Here is a 23,291-nt window from a genome sequence, read left to right on the forward strand (position 1 = left end):
TTTGATGAAATTGAGCGATTTGATTGATTAATAAGTCATTAGTTCAACTCTTTTAGAGTAGATATTAAGATAAGATACACGTATACTACAAGATTCTACAGATGGTGGATATTCTGACACTGTACTCGAAATCAGCAAAAGCACTCATAAATTAAATACATCTATACATAACAGATTCTACAGATGGTGGATACTCCTTGGGTTTGCAAATAAATGTTCTCTGCAAACCAGTTTCGGTTTCTTATACCTGCAACCAAGAAGCCGGCTTAACATTGCTGGGGGCTTACTGGATACAGACTGATACATCTTCCTTACTATGATATGACTCTCAAGAATCATCAGCTCCAACAATTTTCTACAGCTCTGAAATAGAATTCGTTTAAATCTTTTATTAGCTGGTTGAATATGGAAATGCAGAAATCCTAAAATTACTGGTTTACTACCATATATAACTTGATGTCAATTTAAGATCTTTTGGATTAAGTAGTCCAAAATGCGCAGTATGCTACACATTTCGTTGTTTAAGCATAATAAATACTACCTGAGGATTTAGTACGTTCATTTGGCTTAAAACATGCTCCTGCAACAAGAAAAAAAATTCACAAGTTAAACAGCAGAAACTTGATATTAATTAAACTACAAGACCTTTAAAACATGACAAAATCACTAACACATGTTGAAGACAGGAATGCAAAAGGATAACACAACATATCTTACTAATAGATAAGAAATTGCTTTAATAATTATTAGCGATGGGAAAATGAGCAGGCTGAGTAATGGATCAAAACGAGTAATTATTGGTTCAAGTCGTGTCAGTCTGCCAAAACAGTTTTTTGAGCAAATTTATTTTATTTTCTTCTGCAGATAATTAGTGTCTCAAAATACGACCACACAAATTACATTGTTTGAAAAACAATCCAAAATTTTTAGTAATATTATGGAATATGTTAAAAACAGCCCTTAATAAAATGTTATTATATGCTTGAATGGAAGGACATTATGGTTAAAAGATGTAGGCAGTTGGTGATTTAGGTTTAACTTTCTAGTATCATCACTTAATCATGAATTGTGGCACCTTAATAGCGGTACTTTAAATTCAAATCATTAAACACTAGAATATCTAACCATAATGTACCACCGTTTAGTGCATGCAATTATATATAAGTAACAGCCAGCAAAAGCGTAAATGATAAAACATTTGCATACCTCCAATATCCCAGGATTTTGCATCACAATACCAAGAACACGGCGTACAAGTCCCTTGTAAACAATAGCATTGATGGTACCATCTCCATTTACCCATGGCAATATTGGCTTGAAAGAAGGAGAATCGCCAACACTAAATTCAAACTTTTTTCCCTTGGGGTCTGTTCTTAGAGGCATTACATTCTCCTCTTCGTAGGTTTCAGTCTCATCATTTCTTTGAACTTCACTAGTAGGTTGGGGAACCTCTACTGGGCGGTTTAGGATGGTCAGTCTGTGATGCTCCTCATCAGTAGTTGAATGCCCCTCGATGCAGTCTGTGCTGGTTTGTTTCACTAAATCTTTGCCTCCATCCTCGTGATTTTCTTGCCGAGACTCCAGAGTGTTGAAATCAAGATCATGTTGGTAGGTAGCTACTGAGGCTAAAAGATACTTTGATCGATACAGAGATTCAACAACACGGATAGAATCATAAGCATTAACCTGTGTTCAAGAACCAATACATACAGTTGAAACACATGAATACACAATACTTCTAGGATTGTGGGGTGAGTGTCTAAACACTCCTCTAGAATATGGGTACACAACTAAATATGTTGGTAAATTATGATGAATAAATATTTGGAAATGTATAACGAGCATTTATATATAATGTTGACACATGTTTTCACAGTTAACTTATGAGATTAAGTGATTAACTACCACCTAGGATCTACGGTAGATAATTGAAAACTGTACCATTGGCACTATCAAATATAGGAACATTACTTTATGCTACAGGGTAGCATAATGGGGACTTTGGTAAAACAACTATGGAATGTGGCTGTGAGAAAAGATTCTTTGTTGGTGAAATGGGTAGATATAGTTAGGATAAAAGGCAGTACTATTTGGGATGTGCAAATTGAACAAAAGGCCTCTTGAAATTGGAAGTGATTACTTGGCACAAAACAGCAGGTAAGAAAGCATGTAATTAGCAAAGTGGGTAATAGTTGGAAAATATCTGTGTGATAAAGGTCCACTGTGTTCTATCGTCAACAACAGAGCAATTTATGAAGCTAGATTGGAGGAAACAACTATAATTAGCAGGAATGATACATGACGAAAGGTGGAATTGGCCTGCAGGATACAGTGGTTTTTACCTTTAGGGCAGATTCCAGTACCAGTATTAAATGATGAAATGCAAGATAGATTTGAGTGGCTAAATAACAAAGGGTATGGTCAAACATTTGGTGTTGCCGAAGTATAGAAGGTCACCAGAAGTCCCATGGGCTAGACTGGTGTGGTTGCATACCAAGTCATGCTTTGTATTGTGGATGGCAATGAAGAACAGAATGCAAACACATGATGAAAGATAAATGATTGAAGTGGTACCCAAATAAAAATGTTGTTTGTCCTTTCTATGAAAGTTGATGATTCTCGAAATCATTTATTCATTAACTGTAACTACTGACTAGCCTAGAAAGGTATTACAACTTCCATTTCCACCCCCCATCATTCCAAATCCCCAAACCAAAATGCACCCTTACTCTTTATGTTACTTTTCATCAACACAATAATACTAAAGTAACCAACTACATTGCTAATTTCTGCTTCTGACAAAAGCACACTATCAATGAAAAAATCCTAGAATATAGAGTAAGAAATTTTCCAATCCAAGGTAACTATAAAGCAAACCTTTAAAGCACTCCCAAATGCCTCAAGCACCTCAATAACAAGTTCTGGCATCAATTCCCCTATAAGCAATGTGGCAATGTATTAGATTTGTATTTAAAGAAAAATTATCCTCTTAACAAAGCAAGACTGCATAACAATACATGAGAGAAGTAGAGTGGCAAAAAAGGAGTGGCTTAGGTGACAGGTCGAGTAAGGTTGACTAGAACCACTTATCGTCCCTTTTTTTTGTTTTTTCAACAAATTAGTACATTAAAAAAGATTACAGAAACTAAAGTACAAAATATTAATTTAAATTTTTGCATAAAGCTAAGAGGATGTTGCATCAGATTTGCTATTCTACGAGAAAAAAAAAAGGAAGGATATTGCATCAAAATTACACTCCAGACGACTTTCAGTCCGTTTGACCAATATAACCAGGTTCCTTTGTAGTTATGCTTTTTGATTTGGCCACTTGATGAAAACATGAGTGAAATTCGGCTCATTCATAAATAAATGGGGGGAGACTGTCACCTCTATAGTTAAGTCAAAAACTGCATACCATGAACATCAATAATCTCAGAAATCTCCTCCATGCTTAAGCCTTGATCACCAGCTTTTTGGATGGCTGAATGAACAGTTCTAAAAAGATTGGGAGAAAAGGAAGATAATTCTTGTACAGACGATGCCAGGTGTCTTGCATAGCAAGTCATAGCATTCCATGTTAACTCAGAGTCAGCATTTGACTTTGAGATTCCTTCAATAAGTTCAGAAGGCAGTGACCTGTACTCCAAATTCGAACGAGAAGTAACTGCATTCTCATCTCTAGATAATGCAATCACATCAACTCTTGGAATTATATCAGAGCTCAAGGATAAATTTATCCCTGGAAAACCTTTTTCTTTACGAAAATAAATTTCATTGTCATCACATTTACGTTTCTTCAAATCCTCAATTTCTCCAATACCTTCATCAGGCAGGCATGGAAACATCGATATTTCTCCTGAACACATCAGCACACACAGCTGAAGGACATCTCCACACTGAAGGTCTGCAGATAGATCAACACCGTTTTCTAATAAATCATTTTCTTTCTCTTGAAGCCACCTCGCCATCTTAGCAGCTTTTTTTCCAGTATTAACAGGAAATGGAGATAATGAAATATTATGCAAAAACTGCTGGGAGAGTACAAATTGAGTAATGCCACTACCCATCACCTGCCAACAGAATAAAGGAGCGGGGAATGAGCATAAAAACATGAAGAGTTATCTATATATGAAGCATTTTGATTTTGGTTTTGTGTTAAGAGCTTCAACATTTTGATTTAGAAATTAATTACGATTTGATATTATTTTTTGATTCAGATTGTATATTTTGATTTTTGGATTTGATTTGATTTTGTTGTACTAATTTTGGGTTTCGGAAGGAAAAAAAATTGTTCATATTACTAGAGAACATGAAGAAGACGAGTACTGAACGAGGGAAAAAACAAACCTACCCCTCTTAAATATCATGCATATCACATGAATCATGACTCGCACAAACCGTAAAACGTTACATTTAACGAAAAATTAGACATGTGCCATCGAAAGAATCATTGGCCAAATTTACAGTTTGCGGGACAGTTTTGCGGGGAAATTGTATAACCACAATAATTCACACTAAATAATAACAATTATAATAATAATGATCAGAAAATAATAGAAGCCTCGTTACCATGAAGTTTTTGTCTCTGAGATAGTTAAAGGCGGTAAAAAGATCGTGCTCTGAGTATCGCCGCAATGTTTCAGCTAGCATGTTTGGGACCTCTGGACCTTTTGCAGAGCTTAAAAATACAAGCTTGAATAGCTCTATTGCATTAGAAACTGCTACTGATTTGTATGCTTGCGTACCAGAATTTTGTACTTGATTCATAAGCATGACATAGCTTTTAGGAAGACGACGTCTTGATCTTCGGGAAGATGTTTGCCTCCTTTTTCGAGAAGATGCTTGCCTCCTCCCACTATCCTTTTTTATTACATTGATAGGGGTAGCTGATGAACCTAAGTTATCATCCAATTCCTAAAAACAACAGAGGACTATTAGACTAGAGTTGATATCAGGTTATATTAGAGGGAGTCAATCGTAAATGTTTCTTTTATATATACCCTATGTAATCTCCTATTCTAATACACAATTATACAATCGCAATTACAGATTAACTTGGAACATATATACATCTATAATCTATCAAAAATGATATGTTAAACAGGTAAATTGCATCATGAAATGCTCCATTTTTTTTATTAAACAGGTAAGTTGCACATCTGTAATGATATTATTAAAACTTAGAAGTCAACATATGTATATATACAAATGAAAAACTTTAAATTACAAGATCAATAGTAACTTTAAATTACAAGATCAATAGTAATTTTTCACTTTCTGATACACACTCATTTTGCAAAGATACTATTTTAGCATAATATCACTATTTATTTCCTTATCTTACACCACCACCACCACTGACCACTATCCAAAGCCGGCAGTTGGTGGAGCTAGGCACCCCTCACCCTCAGCCGCGTCTATTTTGATTTTTTTGAAAATTTAGAACTCTAAATTAACCTATAGAACCACTGTGTATCGCACGGTATTATGGGATACTTAAACAATTATATCCAGCGATTTCAAAGGTGGACAACTATTTTAAGACAACCTTAAATTAGTAACGTCCGGTGGATAACTAATTTATGACGTACGGAGTAGTCTTTTATAGGCAAAAATAAAACTTGTAGCCTAAAAATATGAATGACCTATACAAAGGTGGACAATGAAAAGGGGTAGTCTTACATGTCCATCACCACCAACATCTGAGTGAGGATACTTGGATATGTATCGAGCACCTTTAGTTGCTTCTAATTTAGCAATCTGCTTGTATTTGAGAACTTCGTCAAGGAGCATCTTGATATCTTTGTTATCAAAATCATCCCATCGCTCTTCCATACAATATTCTTTTGTATGATTAACAACTTGAGGAGCATTTTGATCCTGAATAATCACTCTGCAACCATCACCAAGTGATTTATTCTTGGAAGTTTCAAGATGCTTTGCATATCTCATACTAAGCATGTTACAAAGTTTCATTACAGCTTTTCTGAACTGCTTGTTCCTATTCAGTGTCGACATTCTTCTTTTGCATGTAGCAGGTGGGGCTGGTAGACTTTGAAGTGAGGTCCAATCTGTACGGTTAAACTTTGAACCACGAGCAGCTCGGTATTTTACATACTCAATCACCAACAGCCTGAAAGAAATCATTAATATAAACATCATCTCATGGACAATATGTTCATGCAGTCGGGCACAGATGCAACGAAAGCTATGTTTTGTTATGCAGATGTGGCAAGATAGGCAAGTTGGGTAACGGGACAAAACCACACAGATCAAGTTGTGTCGACATGAAAAGTCTTTGTCCAATAACTTAGATAAAAGTATGCTTTGACACATTAAAAAGTACACTTAGCACAACCTTCAGCCCGTTTCTTGTTAAGCTTTATTTGACCTGTTTTGACACATTAAATATAAACCATAAACCAAATCAACCCAGTTATAAGTATGGCTGCTAATAGCCACATTTTCCTTAAAGAAGAATTATTAATGGATTGAATAAGAAAGTTCAAAATGATATTTAACAAAAAAATCCTGCAACTTTCAGCCCCATTCATTGACTTTTTATTGGCTTTCGAATCAACAAAGATTATACATCAGCCTACAAAGCAAGAATGTAGAGGGAGAAATTAAACTATTCATACGAAATAGGTCAACTTGAGTTGTCTGTTATTGGTAATGCGTCAGACAGAATTATCTGTTGTTGGTAGCAAGTCAAATGGATCAAACATTTAAAAATCAGCTAAAATAAAAAGGGTTACACTCATCAAAAGTCTCCTAACATGTATCAGATGCTTTCAATCTCCTAAACAGTTTTATTTTAAAAAAACTATATTGTTATTTTACTCCATAGAGTTTTGTAATCAAATCTGATACAGTAGCTCTTTACAAAATGCAAAAAATCCCAACTATTGGAGGGTCAATCTAAGTAGGCTTGATCCATTATGACCTGAACATTAAATTTGCCTGTTTTGATCTGAAATCATTTTGACATGTTACTAGTCCAATTTGCCATCTATACTAACCATGTAAATAAATTAAATTTTGCAACAAATTCATACCTATCTTTGTTTCCTGTCCATGAAAACCTTTTTTGGCATGAAGATTGTAGCTCTGACATGGCACAATCATGTATATCAGAATAAGATTGACCACCTTCATCTTCAGTCAGTTCCAGATCATCTTCAAGATCTTTCTGGCCATCCATATGTGTTTCATGATCTTCAAGAGACTTCTGTGCAAAACTTTCTTCTTCGGTGGCATCATCAGCTCTCGATGTCTTGGCTTGCTTGAGTTTGCCTGACTCTTCCTCAAGTGGACTTTCATTATTTACTGAGTTTTCTTTAGAAGACCTTTTCCTTTTGTAAGAAAGTAAAGCATGTGTTGATAGTTGGAAATCCTGCTCTTTGGCACTTGATGCTAACTTTAGTTTATGCTTTTGCCGTTTATCATAGAATACACGGAGAACCTGCAAGAAGCAGTAATCAGCTTACAAATAGGAATAAATTAGATATATCATATGGCTGAAGGCTATTAACAAAAGAAAACAAACAAATTACTTAAAGTCCATAAGTTGCTATAAAAGCATAAAATTATATCAGCATACCTATATAGATCTTATAATTTCTAATCAACACTGCAATTATAATATTAGAGTTCAAAATAGGAGGGATGGGAAACAGGTCATTATGAGTAACTTTGGAGCAAGCTGCAGCTGGTCTGATTGGATTTGGTATTTAGGTTAAACCAAAATACTTGGTGTCAAGATATTTTAGATTTATCAATAATTAATCAGCTTTATATGATTTCAAAAAACATAATAGTTTGAATGATCTATATGTTTGCACAAAATGATTTATGAGGTTTTATGTACAAAAATTCCCGAGCAACTATTGAACTGTTCGACCCATATGACCTATTTCCATTTAAGCCGTTAGAGATAAAGCAAAACCTGCATTAACCCATTCATAAATAAATGGGTTGAAATTGCCGCCTCTACATGATATTAATATATACCCTATCCCTATCAAAACCAGGCCACGTTTAAACTTATACTTAGCAAATACAAAGAGAAAGAAACCTGCTCCAAGGTCAAATTAAGTTTTTCTGCGATCTTCCCACACCTTTTGTAGGTTATCTTTTTATTGATATCTTCATTTGCTACAAGTTTAGAGAGCTCAGATCGCTGCTGCGCCGTCATAACTCGGGTTGAGGCCCATGAACGGATAAGAAATACCTGATGAAACCAAGCTTTAGAAAATGAAAATGATAAAGAAAGCTATATGTTGACAATAACAAGAGATGACAATGAATCCATCAGTAAATCATAAGAGCATATACTACTACAAACTGGAATTATTAAACCGTTACCAATAAACAATAACTAAGATGAAAATGAAAACCTCATGCACAGCAGACCCTGGGAAAGCATGAAAAGCAGCTTTTGGATCAGAAGCAGCATAACAATACTCCAAAGTCTTCCAATACTCATCAACACCTTTTCTGCTTGCAAGAACAAAATCATGTCTGACATGAGGGCGAAGATCAAAAGAATTGACACCTGTGGATGACAAAAACATTCCAACAGGCTCCTCAATGTAAGGTTTAAATTCTAGTGAATGTCTAAGGGTAGCATGTGGGCCCACGGGAGCTTCGAGAAGTTCTCCGCCAATCAATCGTATCAACTGCCAGAACATCCAAAAACTGAAAATAACTATTTGTGAAAGAGAATGATATTCTACATAAAGGAAGTAAGCTGAACTGCTTCAAAATTAAACTTGTCAACTAACCACTTATATATTTAGTCCTTAAACCACTTTATAATCTGGCTACAGCTGTTCTGTTTATTTTTCTCCTTTAGTTACTGAATTTGCATTTTATACACAAATAACTTTTCAAATCACTTCTACAAGACCTATACCAGGCGATTTCTGCCAAAATCAATCAGAGTAGCCAAAGTGACCTATTTGGTGCAAGAATTAGTGTAACTTTGGGAAGTTAAAAAGTACGCAACAGGTTGAAATGGTAGAAGCCTAGAAGGTTGATACATTTAAGAAACCAACCGTGTCAAGTTGGGTTGAAAGCTGGAAGGGGGTTTCCTATGAACTGCATAAAGATACTTGGCTAAGTGGTCCTTTCCAAATTTTCCTAAGTATATAAGTATAACATTAACATTGTGTATTCACTTAAAAAATATTGGAAAGCAACCATGACTTAGCCAAATCCTTCACCCTGTTCATTGTATCACAATTATACTAATGAACCATGTGTATCAAGTTATGATTTATTAAGAATATATTATTACTAATAAATAATAGTTTATGAGCTTTGTGTACCAAAATCTATAGCTTTTGGTTTTTTACTTTGGGCCAAAAAAAGTTATAATAACTTTTTTGTTAATAAATGACAAGTTTAGACAAGAAGTTGCTCACAAAATCATAGTACGGAAAAAAACACGTTTATCATATTGGTTGTTTATAAATACAAAGTAAAAAGGGGGTATAAATGAAAGAAAAGAGGCCAAAAGGTCGACCCTGCCCAATGCAACCCATTTGCCCGTACTCAAAACTACCCTTTTGACCCATTACCCTACCCGGTTATTTTGCACCCCCAGTATTAATCACCCCCGGTTTACACAGCAAACTATAATTTTCGATTTAAACTTTGGCCAACTGAACTTCAGAGTAAGACCTTCAAACGTCTTAGGATATCAATAAGATATGAGAAACGGGCAGTTGCTCGAGTGTCCATTAGACATCTGTACTCGTGTATGGGAAGATCGGAAAGGCGTAATCCATTCTTGCATTTCTCAACCACATTCTCAAGTTTTACAGCCGACCCTGCAACCTGCAAGAACAACTCAAGCGGCATGGCCTTAATGGCTGCATCAAGTTCAAACAATTTGCACGTGCTATGTGGGTTCTTCTGTTGATATCCAGGTTGTCCCAGAACAGCATCTTCCCAATCTTCTAACCCTGTGAGATAACCCCACAAAAATATGTGAAGTAGCTTTGCTCGAACCATTTTCGCCAATACAAACCCGTTGTTTTTCATTGCTTCAAAGGTCTCTTGTTGAACATTTTCTTTCACATTTGTACTAATTCTCTCCACGCCATCTAACACGGGAATTGATTCACCTTTACTGCTCTTTAATCGAGAACTTTGGGCACGTATTTGCCTTTCAAATGATCTCAACTTGTCATGAACCCGATCAGATAGGTCTTCTGCTTTGTACTCAGATGGATGTATAATTACATCAATTGTCCGCCTTCGACCGCAGTTAGTGACAGAAGGGACAGCAAAAGAAATGCACTTGCAGTGTCCATCTTCTTGAAGCTTATTTAAACTACGCTCTAAAGTCTTCCTATCCATTTGCGCCGCATGCTTTTTTTCAAGATTCTCGAGACTCTCAAGCAGCCTTTGCAGCTCTGGTCTTATAAGGATCTTCTCCTCCTGCATAAATAATAAATTCATATACATGTAAATAAACAGGTACAATATATTGTTTCTCAAATATATATTTCTATTGTTTTTTCTAGAGAGAAAATCATTTAATTACAGTTTTGTAATTTCTGATGTTAGTGTTGATAAAGATTACAGAAGTGAAAAAAAAAAATTCGGTTTAATCCAAATTTTCATTCCGTTCCATGAGGGAACTGAAATAACTCAATAAGGCTTTCACCTAGGAACAAAATACTACAAACAGAAGGAATCAAATTCCTTGTGGAATGGTGCATTTCATTACTTCATGGTAAATAAACAAATGTTCCAACACTGACTTGTTACTGCAGACCATAAATTATACAACCTGTAATTTTTCAAGTATCCGCTGCTCCCTTAGTGAGTTAACTGAATTCAAACCAAGACATGGATAGGTTGTATATGAACGGCGAACACGGGGTGCTGGTGAAGCTGATGAAGATAAATCCAACGAAACAGTGTCTGATGCAGGCTTTACATTTGATATTTGAAGTTCTGCGTCAGGAATGATATCATTTGCTTCACTTTGTAGATTATTTGAACTTCTTGAATCAAGGAGTGGGTCATTAAAGTTATGTTCTTCATTGGCTTCAGCATCAATGTTCGAGGTCCGCACATCTACATCTTCGATAGTGGAAGGTAGCATCAACTGTCCAGCTTGTGCATGCGTCGTAGATTTATCATCCATAGCATTTTCTACTTTACCAATGCTGGCATTAGAAACTCCGATATTATAATTTCCAGAAGTCCAAGCTCGGTAGACTACGCCTCTATTAAGGCTTTCTGAATCTAGATGCATCCCAAATCTAGACACCATTTCAAGAATACGAGGATAGTAGATTTTATTGTTTATGCCAAGCCTTTTATATACCTGAGTACAGAAATACAAATACATAAAAGTTATCTCTCGTATTCGTATATGTTTGCTACCTAACAATAATCGAATCCAGAATAGTACACTGCAAAAATAACATACTTGACTTGCTTAAATCTGGGTATCATTAAAACACTCCAGAAATTCTGCACGTTGCAGAGAGACTATCTCTATAACAGATACAAAGATTATGAATACAGTAAGAGAAGATTGGTGTTGTAGGCCAATCTTGGCCATCTAAGAAATTAAAAATCTTCGCTACGAAATCCCTAAAAACAGGGTAGGAGATTACGCACACTTCCTTCAAAAATTCAAATAATAGTAACAAAATATGATAACAACTAATAAGCTCAAAAACCTTAAATTATCTTGGATTTAAAAAGATTTACATATACATGCAGATATATTTTAGACATGTGAAGCATTGACAAGTTAAATATATCAGAATACAATATATGCATATTTGTAGTCTACTCTGTGCTTTGCTGGAGAGGAAAAACAGAACATCACAAGTAATGTAAGAACGTGAGAGAAAGAAGGGTGGGGGTTAAAAAGGAAGACAGATTGATATTACAGAGGGAATGCCATGATGGTATAGCCAATAAAGATGGAATACCTCATTAAGCGTCAACCCATTTGAACCTTCTGCATCAAACAAATCATAGATTTGCTGCTCAATAGGAAGCTCCATAAGCTGGTCGGTGATTTGGCCTCTTTTAACCGGTTTAACCTGTTCTGTATCAAGATCATCATCTTGAACTCCATGACTTTTGGGCACACAAGTTGTAAGAGAAAATTTCTTCAGCAGCCGTAAGCAGCAAACTTCCTGAACACAAACAAAAAAATATTCAGTGCAGAAATAAAGGACTGAACATTTACAGATATAAATCAAATCAACATATTATTAAACAACAAAAATCCAAAAGGAATGAAGATTCATTAAGAATCCCCATGTAAGATCACCACATACAAGAAGACTGAAGATTATTCAACATGTTAAGTTGTGGTACTGCCGCACTGCTATCTAGTTAAAAATCATTTACGACAAACAACAATATGTCATCAATCATGGACATAACAGAGACAATATACTTAGACTACCTTCTTGTTCACTGTAGCGAAAAACTCCTCAACTAGGCGAGCATCTTTCATCCTTTGTAAGATCTAAAGACCATTTGTGCAATAAAGTTAAAGTGATGAAGAAGGTATAAACCTGAAACACAGATGTAGGGTTGTGCTAAATGGTAAAAAGGTAGCTTACATTTCTCCACTTTCTATGTCCGTGGGTTTTGAGATAACCTAATTCCTTCTTGATGTCTGAAACGACGAGAACCTTCAGATGCGTAGAAAAGATAACAATTAGAACCCGATTAAGTATAAGGGGAATATATTCAACTATTAGCTGGCATGTAGAGTGTAACCTTGCCATCGGCTTTTTCTAGTCTATCACAAATGGCAGTTATATCAGGTGCGTAGTCTTTTATGTGTTCTTCTGAAACACCGTCTCCTGTAGCACCTTCTATGTCTGCATTGTCGTTATCAGCAGAAGCCTTATCCTCTTTAGTTATTTCAAGTCTTTTTAAGTGACCCAAATGCTTTGCATAACGGTATAAGTAGAGCATATTGGTGTTCACTATTGAACCAAATTTATAATCTCCATTGCCAGCTTCTTTCTTCCTTACTATGGTTGATTGCCTAACAATTAACCCCCGGGATTCAAGACCCCTAAGTCTGTAAAATATGTTGTTATTTTTTATGCCAAATTCCTTGGCAAGTTCATTTTGTGTAATTCCCTCTGTTCTGCAATAGTTGGAAGTATTGCAAGATCAATAACCTTCATACATACTTCTCAAAATTCAAAACTTGGCATAGTTTCCTTCTTATGTACCTAAGCTTCTTTGAATAGTTTGACAAATGTTTCTTAATTTCTTTTTAGTTCAATCTAGTTTGTTGTATAAAGTGTATAATAGTCCTATTGGTAGTTCATAACTTCGTATATAGCTATTACACAAATTCACAAACCTTGTGCTATGCATATCGATTATCAATACTTATTAATGTCAGAAACGCTCATGTTATAATAAAATGTCTTAAATCTTATATTCACTTTGGTAGACTTTTCGTACAGAGACAAATCATCAACTTTTATACATACTTCTGAAATACAAATTTTACATAACTTTCTGTAGAATTTTCGTACCAAGACAAATCACCAACTTTTATACATACTTCTGAAAACAAGTTTACATAACTTTCTGCTTTTCCTTGTTTAAGTCGTTTAATTAAGAGTTTGACCAATGTATCTGCTTGCTTAAACAAACTGACACACTCATGATTTAACATATCAATCACGAAAGTTCATTTATGCCAGATGGATGCATATTTTAACTTGGATATGCCATAAGTACGCATCCTTTTCCCTATATAATAAAGGCGGTGTTCAACTTAGTTTAGAGTGAAGTCCAATAACTAGCAATCTACTTACATTTTTGTCCCGAGATAGGCAACGTACTCTAAAATACCAGTCTGGGTAACTTAGTCTAAAAACACACCGGGTAAATTGTGCACAATTTGTTTAGCACACATATATTACTTACATTGGAACAAATTCAAATATTTACAAGCTCGGTTACTATAATCATATAGGGTTACGGTTAACTGGCAGTAAAATGTTATACCTAGCAATGGCAAGCCGTTCAAGTATACGACGTCCAACGTCGGAAACAACGGAATCCGAAGCCTTAATATCATAAATTCCAACAAAATTATCAAACATTTGTTCAGAAGCAACAATTCTCAACTCCATGGCTTCAGAAACCTCAACCGACTGAATGTTAGGGTCTGCGGCGCCATACAAGACGCCGTTGGACTCGAATCGGAGAGTCGGGATAGCGAGAAGGCGGGACCACAAGGCTTGTTTGACATTAGAGCAGAGAGGAAGACCATTGGAAGATAAATGGGTTTGGATTTTGGGCCAGAGGTTAGGGAGTGTCAGTCCTGTGGTGCCTTGTGAGCAGATTTCTTCGAGTGCACCGGAAACGACGTCGTCCATTGATGATCGGAGAGTGATAGAGCGGGGAAAAAACGGTTAATTGGTTGTTAGGGGATGGATTTTGGTGTTGAGGTTTTTAGGTTTAGGGTTCGAATCTGTATTATTCCTGGAAATAAAGACTGCGTTGTCCGTTTTTAACAAGCATATTCTTGACCAACTAATAGAAAAGAAGCATATTTTAATTTTGAATTTACTCCGTATTTCTCTTTATTTATATATATCTATCTATATATTTATTAATACAATAGTTAACTAAGCCTTTTAAGTCCTCCTCAATATATTAAAACTATGCTAAAATATTGCCACATAGGATAAATCCTACATGGCATCACCATAATTTTTCATAAAGAACAAAAAAAACAGGGCTAAACAGTTTGGTAGATCCAAGGGTTCTATGAATACACTTCTTTAAAGAATTCTCGCCGGGAACTTGCACTATAAGAAACTTAGATATGTTTGTAACTTTGAATGTATGTGTGCCCTCATGATGTATTTATAAATATCTATGAAAAAGCATCCAGTTTCTTTTTCCGATATGATGTTAACCTAGGTACATAACAACAAATGTATTTTCTCGAAATGATGTTTTGTTACAGGTCATTTGGAAGAGGTAGAGTGTAGAGTTTTCATTTAGTATCTTACTTTAGCATCCAACTATTTGTAAGCAATGGCTATGTTTGGGCTGCTACATATATAGGTGATAGCGCTCTAAAAGACATACCAGTAGCAATGAAACACTTTAATAGATCAGAAAAAGCAACTGAGGCTATGAAGTCTTTTCGTCATTTGTGTCCACCTGAAGCACTATAGTCTCTTCACAACATTATGTCATGAATTGTACAAGGTACATCACACTCATTTACCATTATCTTTTCAATAACACATTAGACTTAGAGTTTAAAACATTAAATTAGCATCATGCAATGTTCATATTATTTGTACTTTTATATTATTTGCAAATTTTGGTAGTAGGTCCTCATTTTAAAAATCCTATAGGAGAATAAAAAATTGGTTTATTAATTTAAATGTAATGTTTATATATAGTATCAGAAATTCAATGTGCTAAGAACGCGACACTTAAAAATTAAAAGGTTATTTTCACAGTCACATAGGTACGCACAATGGTTTAAGGATGATGAGGATGGTAATGATGCAATACGCGGGCTTTGCTGCCCCAAGACAAATACCCATAGCATGTCACTCAGTAATAATGCTTCTTTTCATAAAATTTTACTACGATGGATTTCTGAAAGCGAAATGGTTAGTGAGTCATGTTCCCTATCAATATTTGTGACTTCAACGAACTTCAAAAATAAATTTGACATTGTGTAAAAACATCCCTGTTTTAGTTCTTCTGATTGTCTAGAATAACGAAAAGCAATATCAATATATAAATTGTTTGTCATTCTAATTATTCATGTTGCCGGGATTTGAGATCTTCATAATGATTAGTTTCAATTAAAATGCTGTAATTATTATTCTATAGTTTCTTATTCTTACCATCTCAAATTGATTTTAGGTTTTGCGCTTGATACACTATAGTATTTGTAGGTAACTAGCGTGCGATAGTAAATGCTAGAAATATAACCATATCTGAAAAAATGAGAGTAAATGTTATACTGTAGTATTTGTATAAGTTGGAAGCTTTTTGTGGAGCTCATTGTTGAGTAATTGTATCAACTTTGGAAGGTAGTATTGTTGTCCATCGACATATGTATATGTAACATGGATGAAGACATGCGCCCCTTTGCTTTTTACTTTTAATCAACATACGACATATAAATAAAGGAAAATAAGCATTAAGCAATGTCGTGCATCACACCGGATTATTAACAAAATTAATCGAATGGTTGGTCATGAAGTCACATGATCCTTTTATGAAGGAGCCACGTTTTAAAAATAACCATAAGCCGATTAGCAGCTAGATACATGGAAATACCTAGACTTATATTAATAAAATTTTGATCAATACTTTGTACGTTAAACTATAGCTTTAAACTACCGCACATCGTGCGGGTAAAAGACCTAGTATATATATACTAGATCTTTTACCCGCACGATGTGCGCGCGGATAATGAATTAATTTTTCAAAGCTTTTAGTATAGACATTGATAATCAATAATAATATATAATGATTAACATGTAAATACCAAAAAAATTATGAACTTAATTGAACATACTTAGAAATCTAATGGTGTTGCTTTTATACCTGGACAGTGATAATTAGTTCAAGCGAGGTTGACAGTATCTTATGGTTGTGTATTTGCTCTCCGCATCGTATCGGTTAGGTATAATTGTAATCTCAACCCATGTAATTATTAAAACATTTACTACCTGTGATATCATTTATCTGGTTAGAAATATTTAAATTCATATAATGAAAAGATTTTGATAATATATGATTTGATACTATTTTTGTTAAATGTATTTGCCAAATAAATTTAGATATCTTTTGAATTGACATTGATGATAATCAATAAGACTATAATGCTCAGTATGTAAATACTAAAAAATATGTAATAATTACCTATCATTATAGTTATAATGCATTAAGATGGGCATGAATAAAAAAATCGTCAAACAATACAAATCGATATTTACTTATTTAGTAACAATTACAAAAACCTACCTCACAAGCAAAATTTACAATAGATATGAATGTTATAATCCTGTACCATGAACAAATATAACATTTGAATTAAGAAAAACATAAATATAAACAACATTAATTAATTTGATCATAATTATGAAAAAACATAATATATGATCAAGTAATCATTACAATAAAATTTTACATATTATTGATTCCATCTACAATTAAAAGAACCCAATATAAAAAAAAATTAGATAAAAAATATCGTAGATTATTATATATATATACAATTTAAACTCATATGCTTTAAATGTCGAAAAGCTAGTGTATAAATCACTACCAAAACTCATACTCATATGATACTTTTCATTTAATTGTTTCATCCGAGAGGGGAAGAAATAGGAATGAGATTTTTAATTATTCTTTTCTTATTCTATTTATATATAAAATTGACCAAAGTTTATTCTTTTTAGTTTACATAAAATATTTTCCTAAGGGAGGTAAGATTTATCTTTGTGAAATTTCATACGGGTTGTTCATATTGAGATTTATTCTATTATTTTATACATCTTTTGTTTTTTTATTTTTCATATGGGATTTTTTTCTTCAATATAATGGATTTGGTTTCTTAATTTTGTATATAAATATATTTTTTATTTAATTTTTAGTGAATAAATATTATAAAAAATGTGGTGATGCCATGTAGAGTAAAATCCTATGTGGCAACTTTTTAGTATAGGTTTTGTTTTAAAGATGTCTTTAAAAGGCTTAGATTACTAATCTTTTAATAATTATATAGATATATATATCAATCTATACATTGTTACCTATTTAAAGATTTTCTGTGTGACAGTGATATAAGAAGTTAACCGTTATTAAGAATGTTTATCATAAAAAAATCAAATTAAAGATGATTAGGTTGTTCTTTTGGTTAATGAATTTTTATCTTTTTAGAGAGGCGGAGTTCAAAACTTTAAACCCTTTCCATAAACAACTTTTTTTGTTTTAACAATACATTATTATATATGTTTTATTTTTGTTTACCAAAAAGGTAGATTAGCTTTAAATTTAAAATTATGTCAAGATTGAGTATTTATGCATATTGTAGTGTATTTGAAATTGTTTAAGTCTTTTAAAATTATGATTAGTAACTCAAGACCTACTTCATTTTTATTTTTATTTTTTTGAAACGAAGACCTATTTCATTTTTATTTTTCATATTTTTATAAAGGCGTTTATTTTTTGAATTTTAAATAAAAGAATATTATGTAAAGTGATGTTCAAGTAGTTAACTTTATCTGAGATTCGAGTTTATATCCTTTACATTTATTTAGTCTGTTTTGACTTTTTCTTAACTTGCAATTGTTATCCCGGCCAAAGGCTGGGTATAACCTTAGTTGTTTAATATAATATTTTGTGCTTGCTTTTAGTTTTAAGTTTATTTAGTTTAATGAGATTTGATTTTTGTTTATAGGAGGAAAAATTGCTTAAAAAAAGTTTTGAACACCAAAAGCGGAAGAGCTATTAGCTTCACTACTATTCAACCCTCGACACACATCCATTTTGAAAAAACCTCAAAATAACCCAGTCAAAAGGAGTTAAGTCTATCTTTCTGGAACTACAATACCTCGTGAACCCAAAATGGAACGAATTTGGGACCCGTTAGGAATAGGAAAAACATCCATTTCAGCCTCGATGCTTGCAGTGCTGAACGAAATGAGGCGTAGAGGGGTGGTTTGTACGTCCACAAATGTGGTGTTGCTTTAAATTGCAAAGAAGGCACACGAGAATAGTAATAGATCCTACGGAATTGATTTCCTTTCACAACAACAAAAAACTAAAAGTATAACACAATCTTATTTAGATCTTCTCGAATTACAAAGAAGAATTATTGAGATAAATTTTGAATTCACAAAATGTTTTTTTTTAACAATACATGAAATGGGTGATTTTTTAGAGGAGATGTATACTTTAACGATTCGGTTATCCAACAATTATATAAAAGCCTCTCATCTAAAATCCGAAAGTTTATTGGACGAACTTACTTTGCAAAATCCGTTGTCAACGAAGAAAGCATCTCATATGTCATTCAAAATTTTATTTTTTAATTATAAGATTCACCTGGTCATGAAAAATGGTATGTTAAAAGGACCAAACTCGACTAGACCTTTTTCTAACATGAAAAAAAAAAAATTAAAGAATGTGCTCAATTATAAATCTGGACAAATACATTTATCAAAACTCGTTATAAAAGACAACGCACAAAAATAGAAATTTCGGCATGACCTTTTCGTAAAATCTACATCAAATACCTGTTACGGATAATGAGTTTTCAAAATACATTTAATCATGATCATTACATTATTATTACAAAATGACCCATTATAAATAACCAAAAACTCATTGAACCTAACACTTACATAACAATAACTTTACCAAAATTGACATCTAATGAGCCAAGATCTAGAGAGTCACTACGGTATCTATCACTAATACCATTTTTATCACGAATATCAAATGATTCAAGCTTTACAATTCAACTTCAATCTTTATGGCACTTAACTTTGTTTCCACATTCGGGACAACCTATATAAAGGATAAACAACTAAAAGGTAAGCAAAACTTAGTGAATAATCTTGCATACTTTTATACACACGAAGGAGCGCAATGCACAAAGGTCTATTGCATATAGCCTATGACAGCGTCGTGTCGCATCTATAATACCCACCTTTGTGCCAACGTATTACATTGATTACAATCTTAAATAAACAATATCAATGAGTTAAAGAACCCTAATTTTAAATGATAAATTAGCAAAAATCATTCATACCTTCGAGAAACAATGGCTAGATTAGAATTGGAAGTCACAATTTCTCCTTTTTCTTCCTTGAAATTTTGATACACATATGCATACACCCCAAATTCAATAACTAGGAGACTAACATATTATTATTATCATTATTTGAGATTTTCTAAAATTTAGATGAGAATGAAATCACACATACAAAGGAGGATTGGATGGGAGAAAAAATTGAAATAAGAATAAGAAAGTTGGGTGGGAGGGATATGGTTACTCAAAAAAGAGAAGGTGCTGGCATCCTCCCTACTTAGCATGCATTTTTCAAATTAAACATGCATTTTTCAAATTAAAAGGGATAAAATATTCGTTAACCACTAAAGTTTCAAGTAAATTAATTATGTATCCAAAAATAAAATACTAAAAAATTATTTTAAAGGTAAACTATAATAAAAGTTAATTATATATATATTGCCGGTAGAGCAGAGAGAAAAAAATAAAATTTAACTTTTGATCTGGACCATTGAAATTAGTTTTATAAATCAATCTGAGCTCTTGAAGTTAAAAATCTAGATATGGTAACTAATTAATTATATTAAATGTATAGTTTATATATATATGGTAACATGTTTAAAATTTATTTCGTCTTTTTCCTATCTCTCATTTGCCAACGTTTTAGTGATTTTTTCCCCTCATTTTTAACCCATTTTCAAACATGTCGTTTTTTATAATAATAAAAAACTAGCTTAATATTCGATCAGTGACCAGGTTAAACGAATAATCATGTAACTTACAATTCACGAAAGTTGCATTAGGGTTAGTTTATCATTATGAATTAGAAAACAAAATTTAAAAAATTAAATTCAACAAAAAAATAAAAATATTTTTAAAATGGTTGGAATAAAGATATCGTTATTTCCAACCATTTTTTAAAAACGGGTTGTCAATGTCATTACACAACCATTCATTTCTATTCAATTTTTCACATACTCTTTATTTTCATTCATTCACTCTCAACCACATGATGGTTGTTCTCCACAGGAAGGTCTAGCCGGAGATGGTAGCTGACGGGATGAGAAGGTTGATGTAGATCTTGATAATTAGACAAAGATGAGAATACCACATCTCAACTATAAAATACCATCACGAGCATAATGACATCAAAAGTGTATATGTTTGTTTGTTTAGGTGAAAAGGAAGAGGAGGGTGAATCTAGCTATGATTAGTGGTAATATCTTGTTATTCAAATGGAAGCGGTGAAATATATATATGTAATACAAATTATTTAAGAGTTTATATTTGAACAACAAGAAAAGCTAAAAAATGATTTTTAAATTAACTAAAAATCATAAACTAATTTATTTTAGGGGGGAAAAAGGAAAAATGTATTATTACTTTAATTTTTAATTAATGTATATAATACGTAAAAGTGTTTTTCTTAAGAAAATTGAATAAGATAGTCGTGATACCTGAATTTTAAAAGATTTTTAGAGGTTTTAATGATAACTCACCCTACGAGTCTAATCCAAAATTTTACATCCATTCCTTTTGTTAGATTTATATTATTTTGAATATTCATATATTATTTTATTAATTCAATCATATTTACTATCATATAGTTTTACAACATATAGTTATTAAGATATTTGATTTTAAGTTTTACTGATATATAATAATGTTTTAAATTATGTGGCCTATATATTTTTTTTTATATAGATAAAGTACAATGTAATGTTTAAAATATGCTTAACATGATGTTTTAGTCATCTAAAATGTACTTTAAAAGTTTATAGCAAGTTATTATATAATTTAAAATTTTTTATGAAAGAATAAATAACTTTATATAGAACAACAACTAAAATAAATATAAGTATAATTATCTCAGGTTTGAGTTAATGGGTTTGGAATGCCGGTATATAATTATAATTTAAATTTAATTTTCTCAACCAAAACCTGTCACTCTGTCAGTTCGTCAACACAAACCCAAGCACCAACCAACAAAACTAAAGTTTACGAGTTAAATGGTTTGGTGGGTTAATTTCAGGTGATACGGTTGGTGGTTGGCGGATTGATTTCAAGTAAATGGGTTGTGAGTTGTCTGATCAAATGAGTTGATGGTTCGATTTATTATAATTTTTTATATAAATTTAAAATATTTTTGGGTTGACGGTTTGATCTATTAATCCAAAAGGTCAACCCGACCACGACCCAAAAAATCAAGTTGGGGTCAAGATTTCAAGATTTCATAACCCTAACCCAGTTTTTCCTGGTTATATTTCAAGTCGAATTTCATGTAAGGTCGAGTATATATAAAACCAACTTCATATATGTTATACCCAAAAAAATACAAGATTTGTTATGTTAACATATACCCGATTTCATAATAAACTTTATTATAATATACTATAAGACGTATATTTTTCGCAATGTGTGATACATTGCTGTATAAGTTTAGTTTGTAACCCAGTCACCGACCGGGTATTAATCTAGTTTTTAGTTGGTCGTAAACATTTAAGATGTTACATATGTTTGACCCTAGCCTATGTTAAGCTCGACATTTTTGTTTTTTTTAATGAACTAAATTATTAATGAATTGTTCTTATTAAATATCTACAAGTTTATTATCATTATGATTTTAATATGAAAATAGAATAACATAAAAATGAAAATAACCAATAAAATTTAAAATTAAGTTAAGATAAACACACTCTTCAGTCATAAATTCACAACACAATCCAAATCAATATTTTATTACTGTTAACTAATATTTATTATGTCCATCAGCTAATCATTGAAATGCTAACTGGTACGGGAACAAGAAACGGGTACGAGAACAGGAAATAACAAAACTCAAAAAATCAAAAAACGGATACGGCACAGGTACGGAAATAAATACATAATATATATATATATATATATATATTATAGATAATGTACCACAAACCCCAAAATATATTCATACGTTGATGTAAACTTCAAAATTCATACATCTTCCAAAGATAATCATAAACATAGTTGTCAACTCGTGACTCGTGATACGACTTGTTTTGTGAATTTTTAAATCGCGACTCGTATCGTGACTCGTATCGTAAGAGTCATAAAAATAAAAAAATATATAACAAAAATATATAAGGTATGTCATTTATTAGAACTCAAATGAATATTTATATTTATTTGTATCACAAAGTCATATGTGGTGAGAAAAGTTAAGGTATCCATCATGATTTCATATACCAGGTCAAATATTGATGAATTGATACAAATGAAATACTTATAAAAAAGAAATTTGGGTTTTCTTATACATAAAATCAAACCTAAAAAGAAAAAGGGTTGAACCCACAAGCATGGGTCTTTCTTTGTATAGAAAAATATAAAAATAAAAACCCTAACAGACCCACTATAAAATATCCGTCCTTTTTCACCTTCCACCTCCTTCCTCTTCTCAACCACAACCCTAGATCCAGAAAGCATTCATCTTTTTCACCTTTTTTTTCTTATT

The 23,291-nt window shown here is 32.7% G+C and overlaps 1 protein-coding gene across 1 annotated transcript; it reads right to left on the bottom strand.

Moving 5' to 3' along the window:
- LOC122607515 lies at positions 1 to 14,494 on the bottom strand. The gene is made up of 17 exons (XM_043780504.1): positions 14,029 to 14,494; positions 12,772 to 13,150; positions 12,612 to 12,683; positions 12,452 to 12,514; positions 11,967 to 12,176; positions 10,805 to 11,347; positions 9,688 to 10,449; positions 8,400 to 8,681; positions 8,078 to 8,233; positions 7,059 to 7,465; positions 5,683 to 6,133; positions 4,570 to 4,914; positions 3,416 to 4,070; positions 2,878 to 2,936; positions 1,207 to 1,686; positions 542 to 580; positions 1 to 363 (listed from the first exon to the last, which is right to left on the bottom strand). The coding sequence occupies exons 1-17, from the start codon at positions 14,400 to 14,402 to the stop codon at positions 178 to 180; spliced, it is 5,463 nt and encodes a 1,820-aa protein (XP_043636439.1). The 5' UTR covers positions 14,403 to 14,494; the 3' UTR covers positions 1 to 177.
- Positions 14,495 to 23,291: the final 8,797 nt, after the last annotated feature.

Source organism: Erigeron canadensis, chromosome 7, assembly GCF_010389155.1.
Source record: "Erigeron canadensis isolate Cc75 chromosome 7, C_canadensis_v1, whole genome shotgun sequence".
NCBI lineage: Eukaryota > Viridiplantae > Streptophyta > Magnoliopsida > Asterales > Asteraceae > Erigeron > Erigeron canadensis.

Coding starts and splice junctions, on each gene's coding strand:
- LOC122607515 (XM_043780504.1), bottom strand. CDS start 14,402: ATGGACGACGTCGTTTCCGGTGCACTCGAAGAAATCTGCTCACAAGGC. Junction 8,682..9,687: donor ATATCCTAAGACGTTTGAAG/GTCTTACTCTGA, acceptor ATGTTCTGGCAG/TTGATACGATTGATTGGCGG. Junction 4,071..4,569: donor TCAGAGACAAAAACTTCATG/GTAACGAGGCTT, acceptor TTCTGTTGGCAG/GTGATGGGTAGTGGCATTAC.